The sequence below is a fragment of the Anser anser genome, assembly GCF_964211835.1.
Source record: "Anser anser genome assembly, chromosome: 4".
In the NCBI taxonomy this organism is placed as follows: Eukaryota; Metazoa; Chordata; class Aves; order Anseriformes; family Anatidae; genus Anser; species Anser anser.
The window spans coordinates 24974164-24996501 of record NC_139724.1 but is presented as its reverse complement, the minus strand read 5'-3'; the positions used below and the strand labels follow the sequence as shown (position 1 = coordinate 24996501).

The following is a 22338-nucleotide window of genomic DNA, read 5'->3' as shown; positions in this document are numbered from 1 at the left end:
TTAATTGTTGCAGAGCAGTGTTTACACCAGGCCAAGGACTTTTCGGCTTCTCGCTCTGTCCTGCCAGCGAGCAGGCTGGGGGTGCAGCAGGAGCTGGGAGGGGACAGACCCAGGACAGCTGACCCAAACTGGCCAAAGGGGTATTCCATACCATCTGACGTCATGCTAAACAATATATAGGGGTGGCTGGCCGGGGTGGGGGGCCGGCTGCTCGGGGATAGGCTGGGCATCGGTCAGCGGGTGGTGAGCAATTGCATTGTGCATCACTTGTTTTCTTACACATTATTATTATTAATACTATTATCATTATCACTATTATTATTATTATTGTTATTATTATATTCCTGTCTTAATAAACTGTCTTTATCTCAACTCACTGGCTTCACTTTCCCGTTTCTCTCCCCCATCCCAGAGAGGGAGGGGGGAGGGTGAGCGAACGGCTGTGTGGTGTTTAGCTGCCAGCCGGGTTAAACCACAACATATAGGTAACAATCCATTTAGGAGGTTAGAAAATTATAATGTAGTCTTATGTTTTTTATTGTATATATGTTATATGCTCTGTTTTTTTTCTTAGATTAGCGTATTCCAGTCAAAGAGAAATATGATACAAGGGTTATTCCCCCTCACTGCAAGGAACTTGTCCTTCTTGCTTAACAGTTCTACATTCCTTTTGACTCTCTCATGTTTTGCCAGTGTTGTAATTCAATCTCTCTTTTATCGCTCTCAAGATTTCGTGTAAGTAAGCACAGATTTTTTCAGCCCTAAAGAGTGGAGAAAGAAATTAGGGCTAAATTTGTTTAGCTCTGCATTACTCAAATTAGTTAACATTTTCAAAACAAGGTAGTGCTACATGTGTGAGAGCAACAGACAGAGTGATTGGAAAAGAGACGATGTGAACAAGGCATTAGAAACTAGAATAACTAGGAGTTACTCTGATCTGGCCAGCATTACTTATGCACTTATCTCTCCAATTAAGAATTCTTTATTGAACAGAAGTCAGCTGTTTTAGAGGGAAAAAAAAAATTGAGATAAGCCTGCTAGATAATGCATTTTTTTTTTTAGTATTGCCTTTTGATTATGAGTCCAGTACTTCAAACAGCCCTTAAACAAAATACTAACTTCACTGGTAGCAGAAATAAATTAACATCCCTTTTCATATCATACAGTTTATGACGATTTAAAGGAAAGAAATATAAGCCAACTGAAATGTCAGCCACTAGTTCATGGATCAGCACCTGTGTTTGTAAATGAACAGGATTTTTTGAAACATGCACATAAAGAAATAAAAAAGAAAACAAAACACCACCTCACCAAATAATAATTGTTTAAAGTGAATTGAATTAATTTCATATCATAAATGAAACACAACTATAAAAAATAATACTGTTTTAAAAATATTGGAGGAGTATACATCTTTTTGAAACAGCTGAACAAAATCTGAGAGCTACTATTTTAGAATCTCTCTAACTAATCCTTGGAGGAAAACAACAACAAACTCAACCAAACCCAAGGTTGCTATGTTATAATCCTCAGTGTGGAGTCACATTGCTTCTATTACTTCATATGCAGCATGCCTTTGGCAGTGCACCAGATGTTTGCCTCCAGCTGTATTTTGCTTTTGTATACACATTCTGAGCAATAACAAAAGCAAAAATTTAAAACACGTTCAAAACAAAAATATTTTGCAATGACAAACAGCCTCAGCTACTGGACTTAAAGTAACGAGTAATTCTAAATATGAGATTTATATCTTAGCATGTTTTTGTTTTTCAATGGACAAGATTGGCAAGAGTAAACACTTGCCTGCAAGCTATGTCATAAATGAGATCTATTGTGTTATAATCCAAAAAAACCCTAATGTGACTTATTTAATACTAAAGAGGGAAAATGTCTCTGAGTTCTAACAGTTTTTATCCTATTTTTTATATGAAGTGCAATTAATGTGAAAGACCATTCAGATCCTTTTTCATGTTTCAGAAGAGTTACAATTTTTTAAAAAGTTTTGAAGTACTTCTTAACCAATATCTAAATCATATACATATACTTCAAAGAATGCTAAATAAACTTGATGTGCTCTTAAATTCAGCCTCCTGTGACATATGTAACACATAGGAAATCTATATTGATAAACAGAGGCGTACCCATCCTCCTAATATTTCAGTTGAAGGAGTTGATTATTTGCTTTTAGTTTTGATTCAAGATCTCTTTGTACTGCATCAATATAAAGCATTGCAAAATTTTGATGTAGTTTTTCTATCTCCAATGCTGTATGAGTTTTATCAATTAGGAAAAAAACTTTGAACATATAAAAAGGATTTTAAAAAGATTCAATTATCAAAGTGTAGGTAATTAGAAGAAAGAAAAAGTCCTTTAGAGGAATCAATACTTTGCAAATATTGATATATTTTCCATGTGATAAGCAGACTATCAAGCTGTAAATACCTTGTGCTGGCTGAGATTATTTCAACACACACTTTCTAGGAGATTGATAATATGAAATTTATTGAATAAATTATACAAGTTAAATGTGCCAATTGTGCTCATTGCAAAACCTCAGATCCTGTCCTTAAGACAAGTCCTTAAAAATCTAAATTAAAATAAGTAATTTGTCATTATGTTTTAAAATTTAAATAAAGGTGGGATTTTACCTAGAGTATGCTGGATCTTTTTTTCTTTTTTTTTTTTTTCTTTTTTTTTGTTTTTTATGCACCAGAATTAAAAAAAAAAAAAGTAAGTAAGGAACATCAAAGAGTACTGTACAATTATACCACTATGTAACAGTATGTATAAACACTTGGCAGTAAAGCTTCAGTAGAGAGTGATTTACAATGAGTTGTTAATGTTTAGTTTGACACTGAAAGTTTGCAGAAGCAGATGTGTCTTCTCTGCTGTCAGTCTTCCATTTCACTCTGGCTGGGTATTGCAATCCATGCAGGATCTTTCCCCCCACCCAGTGTTTTTAGGTCTCCCAATTGCTCCTCACTTACACGCTTCTAACAGAAGGCCTCCTGTTGATCATGGCAGGATCTGTATGGACTGCAAGCCTTAATCTTGTTATTGGTGAATGTCTTCATGCCTGATGATTTTGTAAATTACCCAGTAAAAAATATTGAAAATCAGAAAGGCTAGTGGGAAACAAGCTCTGGAAATTGTGTCTATCTTCTTGGCTCGGTCGATGAATACCTTTCTCATCTCATCGGGGCTCTTTGGTGCAGCTTGAGCAGGATTATTAGGCCCCTTCTGTGTCACTCCATCTTTTGCTTGCAGACATGGCCCCACTCCATATGCTGCTGTAAAACTGAATTGGCTTTCCCGTACGTCATCATCCTGTTGTACAAAAAAGAAAAAAAAGGCAAGATTTTTTTACTTTTTTTTTTTTTTTTTACAGAAATCGTACCAACCACTAAATACCAGGTATTGCACCTTTAGCATGGTGACTTTTTGAACCCCCTTTTTATTTTAACTGGTTAAAATTTCAGCCCTATCAAAGTGTCTGTGAAAATAGGTCATCAGATTTAACAAGCCCAGAATTTTTCTGCTTGTTTATAGACTCCGTAATCTATTTAGAGAAAAGACAAAGCTTAGTAAACTGGTTTACTAGCTTAGGAAACTAATGGTAATCAACACCCAACTTCTGATTTATTCTGATTGGTTTTCATTTTCCCCATTTACAGTAAACATCTACAGTCTTCAACTGGGCAAGTTGCACACTGGTCTTTCAGACAACAGCCATTAACTCTGTATGTTGCTTGACAATATGGGATGGCCTTTAGAGGTACAAGCGGTAACAATGTTCGTTAATAATACTAGTGAGAATTCTGCCTGTTTGATTTTGTATGTTAGTGACTCTTACTCATATGCCTTCATTCTATTGTGCCCTGTATGTCAGATAAGCAGAATAGTATGTAAAGTGTCCTAATTTAGAATAGAATAGAAATAGTACCAAACTATTTAAAATAAAGTTAATATATTAAAAATATTTTAAATAAGCTTTAAAATAAAATGAATGAAAGCTAAAGGCCAGATTTTTCTTCTGAACCATTCTCTTGACAAGTAAGGTGCAATCTGGCAAAGACGTTCTGAATTTGGAGAGCTAAAACAGAAAATGATTTTAAATCACAAAAACAAATGTAGGTGGTCTGAAGATATATAAATTTTCATAGCATGCATTCCTAGAGTGTGGTTTTCGTTTGGAGACACCTTTTATACTTCTCTTTACCTGGTTGTAAATATTCTTAATAAAGGAGGTACAAATGCAGGGTGATACATAGACTGTAAAGCCAGAGCCAAATTTTGGTTTGAAATATGTTCCAACATATTCTCCTACTATGTATGCTACTCAAGAGTAGTTCTATGATTTTGATGACATTCACTTTTTTTTTTTAATGACAAATTTTAAATTCAGGGTTTTGTGTTTTCATGTCTAATTCAACCTAGTTGCTCTAAGATTCTAGACTTTTGTAAAGAATGACAAAATAAAAGAGATATGTTACTACTTAAATAAGTATTTTGGAAAATCATTCTCATAAATAATAAAAAAGAGCTGAGCAGCAGTCAATTTTTCTGTTGAAAGAGAATTTTTGATATTTTGAAACTCTTCCCACCTTAAAATAAAATAAAAAGGTAGAAAATTATTGTTTACCGAAGCAAGTCAAATAATTATTGTTTTGTTTTAGTAATTCTGAAACATTTTTGTTTTATTTATACCTCTTACACTTATCAATGTAATTTCTCAGCAAACACTTTAAATCCAAACTTCCAAGCTTTTCATTTTGAAAATGCCTGTGGCATTTTGAAAATTCAAAAAATGTTTTTGAATGGAGAATTAATTCTAAACATATTAAATGTTTTAATTAAGCAGACCTTGCTAGAAGAAACATAGTTAATTTTTTTGTTTTAAAAAAATTCAGTAAAGTTTATTATCAATATTAGCTGAATCAATTATCTACAAGAGAATGAAGATAAATTACTGTTTGAAGTGAACTGGTTTTCACACAGCACGAACATCCAGCATGGCTGTAGTTATCACCAAACTGCTACACTTTTTCATATATGTACAGTGCATAAACTTATAGACTACTATAGTTCACTGAAACTACTGTATATTGAATCTGTATTGTAATTCTCACATAAAAAAATCTAACAACAAAAATAAAGAAAAATTAACATGAAAACAAAGGAGGAGGAAAAATCACTGAATTCAATATGGAGATGAATAACAGAAATACAAAATGATGGGATGATTTTTTGATGACGCGATAAAACAAATAGCAAATTACTACAGCAACTTCCTTTCTTCTCAGAAAGGAATGGGAAATAACATTTTAATAGTATCTGTATTCCAGAAGAGTTGCAATGGTCATTCCAGTTAACAGAATTTACAAATACATAGAGTGTGAGAATTTTTTTTAAACTGTCCATTTAAGCACCTTTAAACATAAAAAATCTGTGATTCAGGGTTTTAACCTCTTTATGCTTCTCCAGAAAATAATGCTTATGACTGCATCAGCTCAAAATAATTATAAAATAATTCTGCTGAGTATCAGCTCTCTGTTGGATGAGTTTTTTAGGATGAGGCACTCTGCTTTGACTTTACTGTGTCTGCTCTATGCTTACCTGAATTGAGTTATTCCCCTAGAATTGTTTTAAAGGCCAGGTCTCTTCTTATTTATTTGCCTGCAGACAACCTGAACTTAGTCTGCAAGCAGACTGCTTGGAAACACTGTCTGCTGTTGAGGAGGTGATGTGATGGTCCTTGTAGGAGTCTACTTTTTCTGCCCAGTGTCTGTTGGATGATGTTTTTGATGAAGGCAGGCTGGATGGTTGGAGTCTGCCAAGTCAGACCAAAGTGCAAGAGCAATAATGGATATACAGCAAAGGGCACCTTCCAGAGCATTGTAACATGCCAGGTACCACCATATATTTTTTTTTCTGGGGTACAAGCTAGTGTATCCAGGATGTAGTTCTGCAAGTTGTTCGGCCAGTTCATAATGCAGAAGAAGCATTAATTTGGCCTCAGGTTCATATCTAAGGATGCCCTTGAAAAGCAGGAAAGATGCAGTTACTATTATTGTTGATAATAACTTCTGAGTGCTTTTTCGAAGGTATTTATATAAAATTACAGTGATACCCCATTTGATTTATAAATTGACTTGGCTACAATCCCTCTTTTTGACTAGAAATATTTCTGATAATCCATGTGTCTGAGGCCACAACTGTTAAAATCATATAATGGATTAACATTAAAGAACCCCATACTTCCTTGTTGAGCATCTGGACAGTGAAGCTTCCTGAAAAAGTCCATTGCATTTTGGTTGAAAATTTTCTCTTAAAAATGCAATAGGAATTATTATTATTATTTTTTTGGTCTTTTGTGTATTTGGTTAGTGCATAATCAATAAAGAAAATTATTTTTTTCTTTCTGATTTTTGATAAAGCTTTTAAAGTTTTAGTAGGAAAGACTTTCAATAAAGCTTTGCTATGAATGTGATTTTCATGCATACTGCTTTGGATCTAACAATTTGGAAGTTATTCTGCATACAGGTACATGTAAATATTTTACTATCTGTATCAAAATTACTGTCATTAAATAATAGCAATAATTTCAGATAACATTTCTTATTTAGAAAACTAGAATTCTTTCAAGGCCTAAAGGATATAATTTCAATTTGTTTATTTTCTTATCAACATTGTTCTGCAAAATACTCAGCTATAAAGTAATAGCTTTTGGTTTCTGTGGCCTTTTGACTATGCTGCTTTCTGTTCGTATATTTAATAATACATTTCTCTAGAGGAATAATATGCATAAGTACTAACAATATCTCTGTAGTGTTTTGACTGTAGGTTTTGGTAACAACTTGAGGATTTATTTTAAGCTGTGGCTTTGGTTATTTGAACAGTATATGTTTATTGTTTATTTTTGAGTATTGAATTATTCTGCATTGCAAACAACTTGGTTTTAAATACTAATCTCGTACCAGCTGATTTCTCCTTGAACTGACGTCACTGTTCCTTTGAAGTTGCAGAAAGTAAAATTTTAATATTGTGTTTTAATCCAGATTTAAACAGACTAAAATGTATTACAAAATTAACAAAACAGGTACCTTTCTTAACATTTCACGCCATCACATACAGGTAGCAATGAAGGTGTATGGAATCCACATGGGAAGACATTATTTCAGACAAAAGAACAGGGCCTCTGTTAATGATTGGATATCACATTTTGACAAATGGGACATCTTCTTCATATTTTACCCTTAAATTTGTACTGTAGATTTGAGGCAAAGTCCCGTCTATAGGTCCTGCACATCTCAAGCCATTGCTATGCTGTAATGATTCATTGATTTCATTTCCATCAAGAACTCCCTCAAAAAACTTTCATCAAAACGGATGGGTTGACCAAAAAGAAAACAAAAGAAAAGAGGTGTGATTACCATTAAAGACAATCTAGTTTGCATGCCTATTTTCCTCACAAAAGATACTGTGCTCTTTAGATTTTTGAAAATAGAATTAAAAGATTTGCTATTCGTGAAAACTAAGTATCTTATATTAAAAGCTAGTCTAAAATTTGTGTTTTTCAGTATCAGTACACTTTTTTTTTTTGGTTTGGTTTTGTTTTTCCCCATACAATGTAAACGCAACTAAGAAAAAGCACTGATTATATGTATGTTTCGTTATTCCTGTGTGATACTTTTAATTCTGACTTTTTTTTTCCTCTTGTTTCTCAAGACCTAAAGGAGAGTAAATTTAAATTAACAATTTATATTCATTCATTCAGAAAAAATATTTCCATCCCATCAGTAATGTAATCTTTTTTAAACTACTGTGTTCATTGGCCAGATTTCTTTTCCTGACAGAGTCAAAGCACTGTAGATCATATGCTTACTACTAAATGAAATCTTAAATTGGGATTGAAAATTTTCGTGTTCTCAGGATGTACTTTGCTATTTCTGTAATCATAAAGAAATTAGACACTTTTGGAAAAATCTCCTATACCTATTGTTATGCCTATTGGAAAATAGCAATTGATAGGTTGCATATTATGCTGCAATAGCTGTTTTTATTTATGAGTGTGTTTGTAACACAATCCCAGATTTCCTCAAATCGGTTAAAATTTTTATTACTTCTGTGGGAATTGTACTGAGCTTCTAAAAATAAATTTGCTTTTCAGTTGTTTGGAATCATTGAGTGAGTTCCATAATTACAACAATAAAAGCAGTAGCCAGAGGGTGCAGTTATACCTAAGAATCATCTTTGGTGTTGCTGTTACTGTTTAGGAAGAGAGGCTGCAAATACTGCACTGAGGTGGTGCAAGAAGGAGGCAGTGACTGTAGGTAAAAAAAGCATGAGGGAAACGGCAAGAACAAATGAGCTTTGGATGCCAAAATATCTTGATTTAGCTCTGTACATAATTACATTACATATAACTCTATAATTTTCCTTAAATCTCAACTGTTCTTATTTTGTTTGCCACAGTCATTTACAGTATTTTTTTTCTCCAAGTACACTTTTTAAGAGCATATGTATCTCCTAAATTTTTAATCAGCATTGTGAAACAATAACCCATTATTTTGACTAGATTTATGAAAAATAGCAAACTCTGAAAAAAAAAATAGCAAATCTATTTGAGCATATGTTTATAACTAAATTTTAATGCCACAGTTTGGACAAAGAGTCCAAAAAATGGACTCAGAGAGGCTCAGTAGTTGCAAATACAAGGTACTACATTTAGCACAGAGTAATCAACTTCACAAACATAAGATTGAAAGCAAATGGCTCTGCAGTAGTTCTGGAGAAAGAACTGGGAGTTATGGAAGATCACAATCTCGTTATGGATGAATGCTGTTGTTAAAAGGGCAAACAGCAAACTGGTTTGGATAAACAAGTTTATATAACTTGCATAAGATGATCCTTTGGCTGCACTCAGCTGTTACTGGTTACTTTTTATGTAGAAAGCATGTTTTTAGAGAACTACGTGGAATTCTTAGGAGAATTTCCAGGGAAAGAGAATGACAATCGATGAAAGTGTAGAAATATGTCCTTTAAAGAAAGGAAGATTGAATGGAAAGTTATAAATGAAGGAATGAGGTAGTCTGTTCTCTGTGTTCTTTCTAGATAAGCCATGAAAGGCCAGAAAAGACATGATTAAAAAATAACTTTGTAAACCATTGGAATAGACTGCAGGGGAGATTGTGGGATTTTTATGACTAGGATGAATTAGGTATAACTGATACTGACTTAGGTCAGGAAAATGGATTCATTGACCTCCCAGGGGCATTCCAGCACTGACATTCAATCATCTGACTGTTGCTAAGGTTACCTGGTAAAAGTAAATATTTCTTGCAACAAGCATGTCTTTTTAATTACAAAGAGAATAGACTTTGGAAATTCTTCAGTTGCCCTATCATAAACAGAAATTATTCATACATGTTCTATTCTGTCAACATTTATCTGAAATGAAACATATCCAAAAATTTTTAAATCATCTATGTTTGGACTTCTGAAGTGCAATCAAATCACTAGGAATTTTGCTGTACTTTTACAGATAAAATTCCAGTGCCAAAAAAAAACCCTGTATTTATCAGTGGGAATTCATTCTAATAAAGGTTGATTTTTTTTTTTTTAATCTGACAGAACACTTATAACAAAAATAATAATCCTAGTAAAATGTCCCAAGATGGAAAGAGTACAGGATGAAAAAGTCTACTAAATTACCCTAACTGCTGTATTTCTCTAATCTATCTGTACATAAGTACGAAATAGAATGGCAGTTTTTACTTTGAAAAGAAAGAGAATTTTTAAATGCAATCTCTCAACCTAACTCCTCTTTATGCCTTTTGATTTTGTGGTCAAATAAATATATCTTTACATGTAGTTTTAGAAATCAATACCATCTAATTCCTGAGAACCAGTGGCTGTTTGACCTAGTCCAAATGGATAACAAACATACAAAACTACATAATCATGAGCTATAGTAGCTGACTTTGAAAAAAATAAAAGAGTAAGGAAACACAAGTTATTTTGACTTATGATCCTAGGGCCTGCATTTCATGTTAGAAATTGTGGTGAATAAATAACATCTGTGGTAAGAAAGGCTAGTTATTAACTGCTTGCTTAATCCACATTGTTTGTATATTGGAGGGTTTAGGATACAATCCAAATTTTTGAAGAGATAAAATCTCCATGCCTTTAATGTTTCAAGTTCTAGTATATTTGTTGGGCAACAAATGGTTTAATAAGACTTTGAGAAAAAGAGAAACAATTAGCTGAGCTGTCTCTGGAGCTTGAGAGTATGTATTGTCAAGGCATTAGTTCTGGACAGGAGCCCTAAGTCTACACAGAATTCGAGTCAGCTAAGACTCTATCAGTTAATCTTTTCAGAAAAATATCTTTTTGTTCAAAATCATAAACTTGCATGGGAACAAAGCATCTTTGGGTAAACTTAAGTTGAGAAACCTGTGTTATGATAGAAGTTACAGAGATGGAGGAAGTGAAAACCGCATACCCCTAAAGTACATGTAATACCCTTACATGGGCTGTAGGGAACTCACACTCTTTCTGTATCATGCCAGGGAGTGTCGAAGCTACAAGGTTATTTGCTATTATGGGGTGAACTGATCTCTCATTTTTCTCTTTTTTTTTTTTTTGAATAAGTGATCTCGAGACATTGATGTTATCCTGATATAGAACTGGCTGTTTAGAGAGAAAGGAAAAAGTAAAGATAATGGAAAATCTAGTAATTTGAAAAAGTAATTTTCTATCAAATTCTTTACATTTTTTTTTTCCTTTCTCAGTCTACACTTCTGGAGTTCATATAGCCAACAGTAAATTGAATTTTTTGCTATCACTATATAGATGGAAATAGAAGGGCCTAGTGTCCTCTCTGTATGCAAAATGCAACCAATATTTAAAGGTTAAAAAAAAAAGTCTCAAAAAGTAGAAAAAAGAACAAGTTATTTTGTGTTTTTATTACTGAAAATGAACACCAGTTTTATAACAAAGTAAATATTATTGAAAGGAAAAGAGAGAAAGAAATCTGCACCAAGAAAGTCTTTCAATATTGCAATGGAAAGTAAAAATAAAAATAATTAAAAAAAGGCAAATTAGCTTTCTGTAAAAGAAGCTAACATCTTTTATTTTTTCATTATGTGCCTTGAGAACATGAAAGTAATTAAAGAAATTATTTGGTAATAGGTTTTAAATATAAAGAACAAGAAAATCTAGACCCTTGTCAGAGGAAAACCTGGGATTACAATATAGAGTGTTTGCTGGCAGTATAGAAATGTTAAAATTATAAAATACTTGACTAGCAAACAAGAAATTATAATATTCATTTCTCTATATCTGCTATGTATCTCTTAGATACAGCTGCTCAGTGGATTTGTGATGTGAAGAAAAACATTGAAATGCATGCCTTCAGTATGTATGGGGAGTACCTGATAATTTAGTAGGTACCCTACAGTCTCTAAGTGTGATCCTCTAATTTATGGGAACTTAGTCGACAACACACCTGAAGTTGTAAGTCTGTCTAATGGAGTATAAAATTGGAATGAGGACTGTTATGTGTGAATTCCAAAATACCACGGTTACCATAATGGCAAACATTGGTCCAGCAAAACATTTAAGTTAGTAAGGCCGTTCATGTGCTTCAGGTTGCATACGTTTTTCTGGAAATGCTTTGTATACTGTGGATCCTTCCTCAAATACCTCTAAGCTGAAATTTGATTGATCGTGATTGCTGAAGAAGTGCCTTTGGTGAGCTTGAAGTCTTGCTAGGAGAAGGTTGGAAATATATTGGGTTTGTTTCTGAGGAAGGAAGGTAGTATCACTTGCCAGTTTTTAACTGTGTGGTTATAAAAGCCTGTATTTAAGATAGTGAAAAGACATCACTTGAGTCGAATATGGTGAATGTGTCTGAGATCCAGAGGGCACTATGATACATGGTGAAAAAATGAATGGACTAAAAGTATAGTCACATAATATATCACTTAACCCAGCTGTTTGTATTTGATACATGACACACTCGTTGCAGCTCACCTGCCCCCTGCCAAGTAATCCACATCTGCCCATCCCATTCCCCACAGTCCAAACCTTTAAGCAGATTTCAGAGCTGCCATATTTTACAATAAACACCCTGTCACAAAAATGCTGCTTTCCTCCTGTGTGTCTCAGAAAGTGTTTTCTGCTGCTGTCAGCAAAAACAAAAAAGCACATTTTTAATGGGGGCAAATGTTGAAAGCAGATACATACAGTCTGATTCATCCTCTAAATTATGGTAAATGAGTTTCTCTATGTACCTGAACAAGACTGAACACACAGGAAGAAGCAAATGTATGAAAATGTCATTTCCATTTGTCTGTCTAGCCATCTTTTAACAGGGAGTCTTGCTTGCCAAGATTGCTTAGATAGGCTTACAGTGTTACAGATTTTCATTATCTTCTAAGTAAAGGGGAAACAACCTGTAAAAAACTTCTCCTTGTGATGTAAGGAGTAAATTGAGGTAAGTCTTTAGGAATGGAAGATGCCTGAAGTTGTCATATCACTGCAGTCAGACATTTATCTATAGTAGTATTCTAGGTAGTGACTGAAAGTCTGTGAAAGGCACTGCGTGACAGCAGTGGTGGGTACTCATTTAATGAGTAGGTTGCAGAAGTATTCTCTCTTTGAAAAATCAGAAGTAAGAGTTTTATGTATTGTAAAATGTTTTGCTTATTGCAGAATTTAAATTTATAGCCTTAGCTGCTAGACTTTACATGTTACCAGTTACTTATTTTACCAGTAGTCTAGATGGCTTCAGCCATAAAATAAGTATAAATAACTATTGCTGTTAAAGCTCCTTGCTAATTATATGAGCAATTTAGACTAAATTAACAACATAAGGAAAAAATACCATTCTTAGACCTTTAAAAATGTATATCCCACAGATGATTTTAATTGAAGAAGTAATTTTTATGTTAAAAAAATGCATGAAACATAGCTGTTAAGTCTTTGAACTGAATACTAGAATGAAATTAAGGAATATTTTTTGTTGAATCTCAATGCAGTACAAATTACTGCAAGTACCAGTAATATTCATCCACTGAAGTATAATCTGACTCTTCTAACAGAGTGAAATTCATGCTTGTGCAGATGGCTCCCACATGGCCCATGCCTCATTTAAATCCCCCTTAATCCCTCTTTTGAGAATTCAAGTTGGATTTATGCAGTGCATAGTCCTTGTAATGACCCTCTGCCTAGAGTTAATTTCATTCTGTGCTGCCATTTTATCTATATTGCCACTTTAGGCAGCAGTATGTTTACCAAATTAAGCCTATATCCTGACATAAATCAATCCCTTAGACTCTCTTTCAAAGCTGGGAATACTGTTATCTTTACCTTGTTCTTCTTCCTCTTGTGTCGGAATCGCAGGAGTTCTTTATGTTGCCTTGACACAAAGTTTACAGCTGCATATTCCAAAAGTGCAGAAAATACAAAGAGCAGACACACAGCCATCCAGATGTCAATTGCTTTGACATATGACACCTATGGAGAAAATAGAGCGGAAAACTAAATATGTTAAAACCACAGATGTGATTTCATGTCAGGAGGAAGTTGATTAATATCTCCAAATCCCAACATTATTTTTGTCAAAAAAATCTTCACATGAAAGTGAGATAATAAGAGGGACAGCAATGCAATTTTTATACCTTAATTATTATTTTGTATAGTGTAGTCTTTTACAAAATGTCTACTATTTACCTCACTAAATGAGGTAATGTTTTTCATATACTGTATAATTTATCATATATCATACAATGTACTGTATATTTGATCATAGACCAAATAACCCACAAGGATCACATAGTCTTCCTCCATTTCTCCCAATGAGATCTGTGAAAGATACTAAGGAAACAGAGAATAGCTTGTAGTGGGACCAGTGAGAATTACTCTGTTATGCTGATTTAAAGCTCCTGGAGTACAAATTAGGGGGAAGAAGGGAAGTAGATGCAAAATTGATATTTTCATTCTCTGCTAATACAGTCATGGTAAATTAAAGATATAGGTTTTTAGTCCTGTAAATTTTGACTCTCTGGAAGTACTGAAAATGAATTACAGAATAGATGAAGTCACTACAGTGCTTCTTTGCCAAGCTCAGCTGCAGTCCATAATCTGGACTGGGAATGTAGGATGAGTTTGCTCTCTGTGTCCAGTTTTACAGGAGTTTTATCATTTAAACCAGCATAGCTAGTATCAGGCCTCAAACATGACAAAAACATCTGCAGTTTTCTCTAGTAACCTCTTATATTCTTGCTTTTTTCTGAAGTTTAATACTGTTCCATTTTCTTATCTGTTTATGCTACATTCGGATGTATTTGGATCCATACACTTGAGGTGCAAAGCACATGAACTTTTGTTTGGGTTATCTAGTTTACTGAGAAAAAAAATTAACAGACACCCTAAAAATACCATGGTAAAGCTAATACAAAAGAGGACTTTGTGTGTTTGTGTTGTGCACATTTTTTTTCCCAGTAACTGCAATGAAGACATTCAAGGAATAACAATTAAAAGGAAAAGGAAAATCTTTAAAGAAAGGACAAGTCAGAAAACTTAAGTAGCTAATCACAGAAATATACTTAAAGCTATTTACACTGCGTAGTGAACCATTCTTTATACAACTTTTTGTAAGTTATTTAGCTTTACATTTTTCTATATTTTAATGTAATTATGTTTATAAATACTGTGGGCAAATTCATAATGTAGGCAGTTTCCAGGAAAGGAATATCATTCAGAGCAGATTGGAATCTCTGACCTTTAGAAATTCATTCATATTTGCTAACACTTCATCAGATATTGGGATCGAGAAAGGGACAAGCTAGTCAATTGCTAACAAGCAACATTTACCTAGTACTGAAAAACATTGTTTTCATTACTTGCTGAGGTTTAGGGTATACAGCATTTGGTTGGCTAAACAGTTGAGTCTGAAGAGAAATAGAATATAATTGATTGGTGGCTCAAAAACACCCTAAATATTTTAAAGTTATCTGCTTCAGAATAGTAAATGCTAATAATTAAAAAACGTATTATAAGGTTGACTTAAGGTGTTTATTTGCCCTGTAACATTATGACTTTATACTAATGTGGTACACACAAAGGAAATCCTACCTACCTTTGGAAGTGATGCTCGTGAACCTGAGCTTTGTGTTGTCATGGTCAGTACAGTTGTTATGCCTAAAGCCACTCTGGCTGGAGCTGCATCCATATTGATCCAAAATGACACCCAGGAGAGAATGACGATCAAGAGACTTGGTATGTACATCTGGATGAGATAGTAACCCATTTGCCTCTCAAGGTGAAATCGGACTTCAATGCATGTAAACTTTCCTTTTTATAACAAAGAAGAAATGTTCAGCAGAAATAGAATGTTCTCTAAAGAATTTATACTTCATGAAATATATATGTTCTCTAATGAATTAAATGTTTTGATTTCTGTTCAGTGATTTTTAATATATAGAGCTCCCGTTATGATATGAATATTTATTGGAAAAAAAATGGACTGAAAACCTGCAAATTTAAGACTGAATAAGCTCTGGAACTCCTCCTTCCTTGTAAAAACAGAGAGATGATGGAAACACAAATCATTTTGATGTAGGAAAGTTACTCTCTGCAATCAAATTTGTTATCCCACTTGCTGTTTGGAAATATTGCTGTCTGCAAAGAAAAGGCTTGCTGTCCCATTATCTTTTGTTTCAATTTTAAGCTTAAATTATTTTTTTCTTTAATCTAGTGAATTGGGGAAAAATATAGTGACATTTGTGCAGGCATTAAGTTATCAATAAGAGATTCTGCAAATTATCTCCCTTTTTCCCCATTCAGACTGTTTCAACTAAAAACCACGACTGAGATTCAAGCAGAAATAGAGGACTTGCAATTAGGCTACTTTAGGAAACTGACTGAGTGGCCTAATTTTCCCAAGTACTGAACATCAAGCAATGTCCGCTGATTTTACTGAACCAGAAGAGAAAAATCTGTTGTCTGCTCATAGAAGTGCCACAACAAGCAGGACCAGTGTTTTCTCTTATCTAGATTTTTTACCCTGTAAGCTCTAGATTTTTTCACAGATCTTGACCTAGTCTCATTAGATTTTTCTAATTCTGCTGAATGCTTGTATTAATCACACATTAATGGTGCTGAAGGCCATGCTGTTACTATAAATAGTGTATATGTGAAACAGTTTCTTGTAGCAAGAAATATATATATGACAGATTTCTTAGTTGTTTGAAGGATCCTAATTCTAAATTTAACTTGGAAAACCATCTATTTATTTATTTCTTAATTGTTATGATTTTTTGGGGGTTATGTTTTCCAGTAGTTTTTGATAGTATTTTCCTAGTCCATCTTTATTTCCCAAAATGCTGCTTTATAGCAAAGGGTTTCATTAATAGTGCTTTAATATTTATCATATTAACAACATCTATATATCAGATTTATTTATAAGTTTGTCATATTTATTATATTGTATGTTATGATGTGACAATAACATTAGGCATACAGAATTGAATATCAGATTCAAAATGAAATGTTTTTATCCTAGGCATAATAAGTGTGTGGAATTATATTCTGAACTTTCTACTTTCATAATGTTTCTTTTAACAGGCCACTAATTCTTGCTATGGTGTCAATAGTAGATGCCATTTCGTGAAATTTGTATTCTGACAAGGAACTCAAAAACCACACCATATTAAAAAAGACAGTTATGAAATCCCATTAAATGCACATGTTCAAATTTTAAATGACATGATATACCACAGGAGTTTTATATCTGCCAGCTCAATTATTAGTTCCACTCCTAATTGCCAGCATTTTCTGAATCCTATCTGCACTCCTGAAATTTGTGTCCCAAATCCTGGCTCAACCATCTGCTTATCCAGCTTCAAACCTGATTTCTGCTTCAGTCAAGGAATGAAGTACTGGTTTAATGAAGTGAATAGTAATTTTGCTGTTTACTTCAGAAAGGGACAGGATTTTCCTCCATATTTCTCTTCCAGTCTCTTCAAAATGCTGCCTATGGGATACGTTCTTTGAACAGTTCAGTGCAGCTCAGATAACTACCTGCAGTTCTCCACTGACTGACCATTATCAGAATCATATTCTTACCTCAGGTTGGTCCTTACCCTGAAGATTTATATTTCTGTCGTATTTGTTCTGTTGATTCAGCACTCTTGGATGGCAGTGGTCCCTTCTTCCTGTCAGCAGTTCAATGACTATATTCTTTAATTATCCTAAAGGCTCTTTACCCCATAGGCTCAAAATCGTATACCCTAAACTCCCATTATCTCTCCTCCTTACAACTCATTGCTTGGCATATAATAATGAGCTCTGAAGAAAATAAGCTAACTTGGTTTTATGTCATGGTTATGTCACGTTAGCAGTCATAACTCGGAAATATCATTCCTGTTTGTTTAATACCTTATTTAGATCATGACAGGCAATTGCTTTTGTAAAATAATTGTAATAATTTTGTAAAATGCTGGCTGTAAAATATTTGCTCTTTTTCTTCTTTAGAACTCCCTCGCCTTCCCCCACCTTCTCACTTTTTAAGCTTTCTTATACAACACAGAAAATAATCTTTGATTTGAAAATGTGCATTTGTAATATTTACAGTTGTTCTAAGAGAATTTCTAAGATAGCCAAACAGGGATATCTGAAAAAGTGAAGATAGGAAAGCAAATTAAGTCAAATCTCAGAAATCACAGTAAATCATGGTGTTATGGAGTGACAGGAACGTATCAACCCTCTCTAGGTCTCGTTCAAAGCCATTTTATTTGGCAGCATGTCAGCAACATTTACACAGTTCAGCATGCAGCATTGTCTTCTTCTAGGGCTTCGTATTCCTCTTTCAAAACAAACTAGGAAGAAAAAAGCAGGGACCAACAGAATGAGTAATATATGCATAACTGGAATGTCAATAATCATTGGCTGTGGATTGCACATTGGTTGTACTTAGCAAAATGTGGGATAAGAGATCCGAGTCTTTCTGCTGAGTACTCAAGTGGGCTTGATCTAATCCAGAGATCTCTGTGCAAAAATAACATGCTCCTAAACCAGAAACAATAAATACTATATTCATTCTGATATGGATTATTTTTATGTAGTTGCAAGCTTTTCAAATTCTTCTGAACTAAGGAGAAAGATAGGTATATCTGTGGATAACAGAATACTCACAAAACAAAAGTGATTCTGAAAGAAAGGGATATAACTAGAAAATATAATATCCACAGGAAAGGAGAAAGAAAGGAGATTACGAAAAGGCCAGAATGAAAACTGAGTGATATGTCAGAGGAGTTATACTGAAATAAAATTTTTTATTTGGCTGGCTTTTGTATTTTTGTAAAAAACATTGAACAAGCTAAAAAAAAAAAAAAGAAAAGTGCTTCCAAGTTGAAAAATTTCTTTGCTTAGCCCCACTGAATATGTGATTTAGATTCCTGCGTAGTCTTAGGCCCAGTAAGTTTATAGACATGCCGGTCCATATAGGAACCTGATATCTCAGCCTTGGGATTTCCCTCTCAGCTGTAGCCACTTCTTCCCAGCTAAGATCACTGTGTTCCTCCTCCCCTCTGTTCCAGCATAACACTGAAGAATTAACTTAGTAGGTGGCAACTTCCCAGGGAGACTGGTGGCTACCCAAGTAGACACTTCTCTACAGTTTTCCACTGATGACTGTCGGCTTTCCCATCAGTGGAAGAAAGGCAGCAGCCAGAAGTCAGTCTTGGCAGCATGGTTGAAGTGGTTGCTGGTCTAAGTGTGGAAGGGGTAATGTTACTTTTTGCCCTTCCTGTCTGACATCAGAACCACCTGCATAAACTTGGCTGATGAAGCAGAGTGGAAAAACAACATTTGCACTAGCAGATGTGGGCTTCAGCTAGGAGGCAGCCAGCAGAGGCTGTGCAGTTCTCTCCCAGCTGAAGCCATCATTCAGCTGTGCGCGCCCAGTCTCTTCCCGTAGTCCATTGCCAATTCAAAGTCGTGTTAGCTGTGGTCTGATCTATTTGATTGAGTGCTTTAATGGATCAGAAGAGACATACTGTTGCAGTCATCTCAGCTGGGGAAGGAGAGAGAAGCAGCTAAGAGCATTGCTCTAATAATTCATTCTCAGTACATAAAAGGTGAGCACTAGTTCATTCTGATATGCACTGTAGATGTCAAGGAGAGTTGTTAGGAGGGATGTATGAAACCTTTGTAATATTGTGGTTTTGCTGAGGCTGAGCAACAAATTAAGGCTCTTTTTTTTCAGTCTCATCTGCCTCAAACTGCTTCAGAGGCAGGAGCTGGTAAAACTTAAATTTATTTGTCCTCTTTTGGCAACCCTTAAGATAACCCTTGGGGAAGTTCTTCATACTCTACCCTTACAATGTCATGGTCATTGCTATTCCTGGAAGGGAATGGACAAACTCCTTCCTGGAATTGATATTCCCAGAAAGGCTGAGTAGCTGTATCTGTAGCTACATAGAAAGTCTTCACAATGGAGAATCAGTTTAAGAAACAACCAAGAAAATAGCATGCCTGAGAAACAATTAATAAAGATTAATTATATCTAAATTACTATCAAATTATTAAAGATCAACAATATAACAATAAATATAAAATCAATAAGTATGAACAACAACAAAAAAAGGTATCTAAGTGTGTAGAGATTTAAATGTTAATCCATGCAGAATGGAAAGATATCTGTTGAAGGTACTGGTTCTTGATATTGCTTTGTATACTAGTCAGTCATACTCTGACTTTTCTTATAAGAATTAAGAACTATTGCTAATGCTAGTATCAGACCTACCAAGAAGTATTTGATGGAAAGGGAGAGGACTGTGTCCCAAAAGACTATGTGGCCTAATGAAATTACATTAAACTGTTTACTTAAGCCAAGATTTTATATTTCCTGAGTAGGTAATGTAAATAAATCTGAATAATTTTCTATGGGGCCCTGCAGAATAACAGTCTGAGAAGTGAATATTTTATATTCTGATTCTGACACATCTCTCAATATGGATATAGACAACACAAATCTGTTTGTACCAGCAACCGAGGACCAACAGCCAGCTAGTCCAAGGGCCAGAATTTTGGTAGCTGTGAAAATTTGCTAATGGAGTTCTGGGGCAATTGAACTGTTATCATGGGCCTCTCTTCTAGCACTACATTTTCTCCTAGAATGCAGAAAAACAGCTAGAGGTACAGGTTTAGCATAATATTAAGTACTGATAGAGAACAGGAAAGAGAGAGTGGGACTTCTTTAGCAGCTAGAATATGCTCAGCCTAGATGGCTGACTTAGATTTAGGTCTCTTAATACAATATAGAGCTTCTCCCATTTGTCTGTGTTCTGAAAATCACTTTCCTGGCTCTACTCACCAAAAAAGATTCTAAGCACTCAGTCTAAAAATTTGCTTGAAAATTATGTTAGGCAGAGCATTTATAGGTGCTATTCTGAACCTCTGCAGTGTTTTCCATTTTTAGACTTGTAAAAATCAGTTTCACATTTTATTTGGAAAAGAATACGTTACAAAAGCTGACTGACACACTTTATAGAGAGAAAAGTAAAGACAGTCCTTTCTTCCAAAAGCAAAAGTTAAAAACTCTTCCAAGACAAAATAATGGGTGGACTCAAAAACCAGAAAGTTGGGGGAAAGGAACAGCAAATGCAGTACAGATGACTGGGGTGAATGTAGTAACAACAGCTGTCTAATGAATGTGTGGTATCTCACAAGTGTCACTGAAGAGATGAGTTAAAGTGGGGAGATTAAAAAAATAGTTTTATTTAGCTATGTAGATAAAATTAGTTTTTATCTATAGATATCATCATAGTTATCTGATGTTAAGTGTGAGATTCTGGGCCTATGGTTTCGGTACAGCAGTCTGTGCATGTAGGTTGTTATACAGAGTGGTTTTATAGACAGGAAACCTGAAAGCTTTTTGCACGGATGAAGTTCACATATGGAAGTTTATATGGATCATGTTCACATAAAAAAAAAACAAACAAGCTGGGGGTGGACGGGAATGACACCCACACACTGCAAGATCTAGCTGTGGCTCTACTTGCATCTTAAATGGAGAAGCCGTACAAATTAAATGAGATTTCTGATGTACTGTGATGGTAGTCCTAGAGCAAGGATCAGAACAAATAGTACCTGGAACAACTACAAGTCTCAAGATCTGTTTGATTGAATAATCAGTTTGTATGAATGATGTAAGATGGCTACAGCATATTATGACTTTCACTGTTTTGTAATGAGTAATACCTTGGAGTCCAGGTTCTCACTAACTAATTGCCATCACAATACTTTGAATTTTCTTATCTATTTAATGTACCTTCATATGGAGGAAAAAGAAGACCAATATTTACTCAAAACAAATGTCTAATCATGGGACAACATTCACTTGTGTGTGACAATACTTGGTTGGGAGGCGTTTGGTTCATCTGTAACCTAATATGATCTGACTGCAGGCCATCATAGCCTTTCCCTTTTGCCTTATTTTTCCAGCTCTTTCTTAATGCCAGTTCTTTCACTCATGACGTCCTGTGATGGGACGCTTCAGTGTGCTAGGTAGTAGAAAGCTAGTCTATATTTATGAGTGTCTGTGAGAGAGCCCAAAACGGATGAAGTTTTGATCAGTCCTGTGCTGAAAGCAAATCATTAATCTTGTGACTATTCAAGGCTCTTGTGAAGCGCCCTGCAGATGTGAGCCCTAGTGTTTTAGGCTATCTAGTACAAAGGATGGATCACCCCAGCAAAGGCTGCTATTGTCTCTAGTAAGAGTGAGGGTATTGTCTCCAAGTGTCCTTAGACAAACTTGATTAATGAAAAAAAGAAAATCCCCAATAGAAATATTTTTTTTTTGAAAGTTATTTTGAAAGTGATTTTTAAGAATAAATTTTCTGAGGAAAATTTTATGTCCTACCTACAATAGCTATTTGGCTGAGAACAGACATATTCTCTGAATGAAACAAAACTGTACTGCCATAAAGGCAATGACATATAGACCACCAGCACTTTTCTTCTGCCTTTTGTTATGTGCTTTCATTCTGGTCTATGTCTGCTGAAATAAGACCACAACTAACCTCTGTTGGAGACAAAGTACAGTGTGTTGTGTATCACAGTGCCATCATAATGGCAGATGATTTTCACAGATAGCATGAAGGAGAATGAAGTGCATAAACTGATCTTCCCGTGGGGCAGTACTGCTCCTTTTACTTTCTCTCCTGTTTGAGTCATTATCAGAATCACCATTAGGTGAGTGGTCTAGCTGAGCTCATGTTGTTCAGTAAAAGGTCTTCCTTTTTATTCTTCCCTGAATGTTGCAGTCAT

At 34.6% G+C, this 22338-nt stretch overlaps 1 protein-coding gene and 1 long non-coding RNA gene across 5 annotated transcripts in view; one reads left to right on the top strand and one right to left on the bottom strand.

The window, feature by feature from the left end:
* The first annotated feature begins 209 nt into the window (after nucleotides 1-209).
* Nucleotides 210-22338, top strand: part of LOC310899218 — a 61896-nt gene continuing 39767 nt past the window's right edge. Inside the window, exons 1-2 of one of the 2 annotated variants that reach the window (XR_014584083.1) lie at nucleotides 211-243; nucleotides 3675-3740. This is a non-coding gene — a long non-coding RNA (uncharacterized lncRNA). Of the gene's footprint in view, nucleotides 244-3674; nucleotides 3741-22338 lie in introns of both variants that reach the window. The other variant, XR_014584082.1, reaches the window with a different exon arrangement.
* GLRA3 (glycine receptor alpha 3) overlaps nucleotides 250-22338 on the bottom strand; it is a 99543-nt gene continuing 77454 nt past the window's right edge. For 2 of the 3 annotated variants that reach the window (XM_083835372.1, XM_083835371.1), the window contains 3 exons: nucleotides 15146-15360; nucleotides 13375-13521; nucleotides 250-3327 (listed from right to left, as the gene is read on the bottom strand). In XM_083835372.1, coding sequence (XP_083691498.1) covers nucleotides 3055-3327; nucleotides 13375-13521; nucleotides 15146-15360 — 635 coding nt within the window. In that variant the 3' untranslated portion in view covers nucleotides 250-3054. Of the gene's footprint in view, nucleotides 3328-7254; nucleotides 7375-13374; nucleotides 13522-15145; nucleotides 15361-22338 lie in introns of all 3 variants that reach the window. The other variant, XM_083835373.1, reaches the window with a different exon arrangement.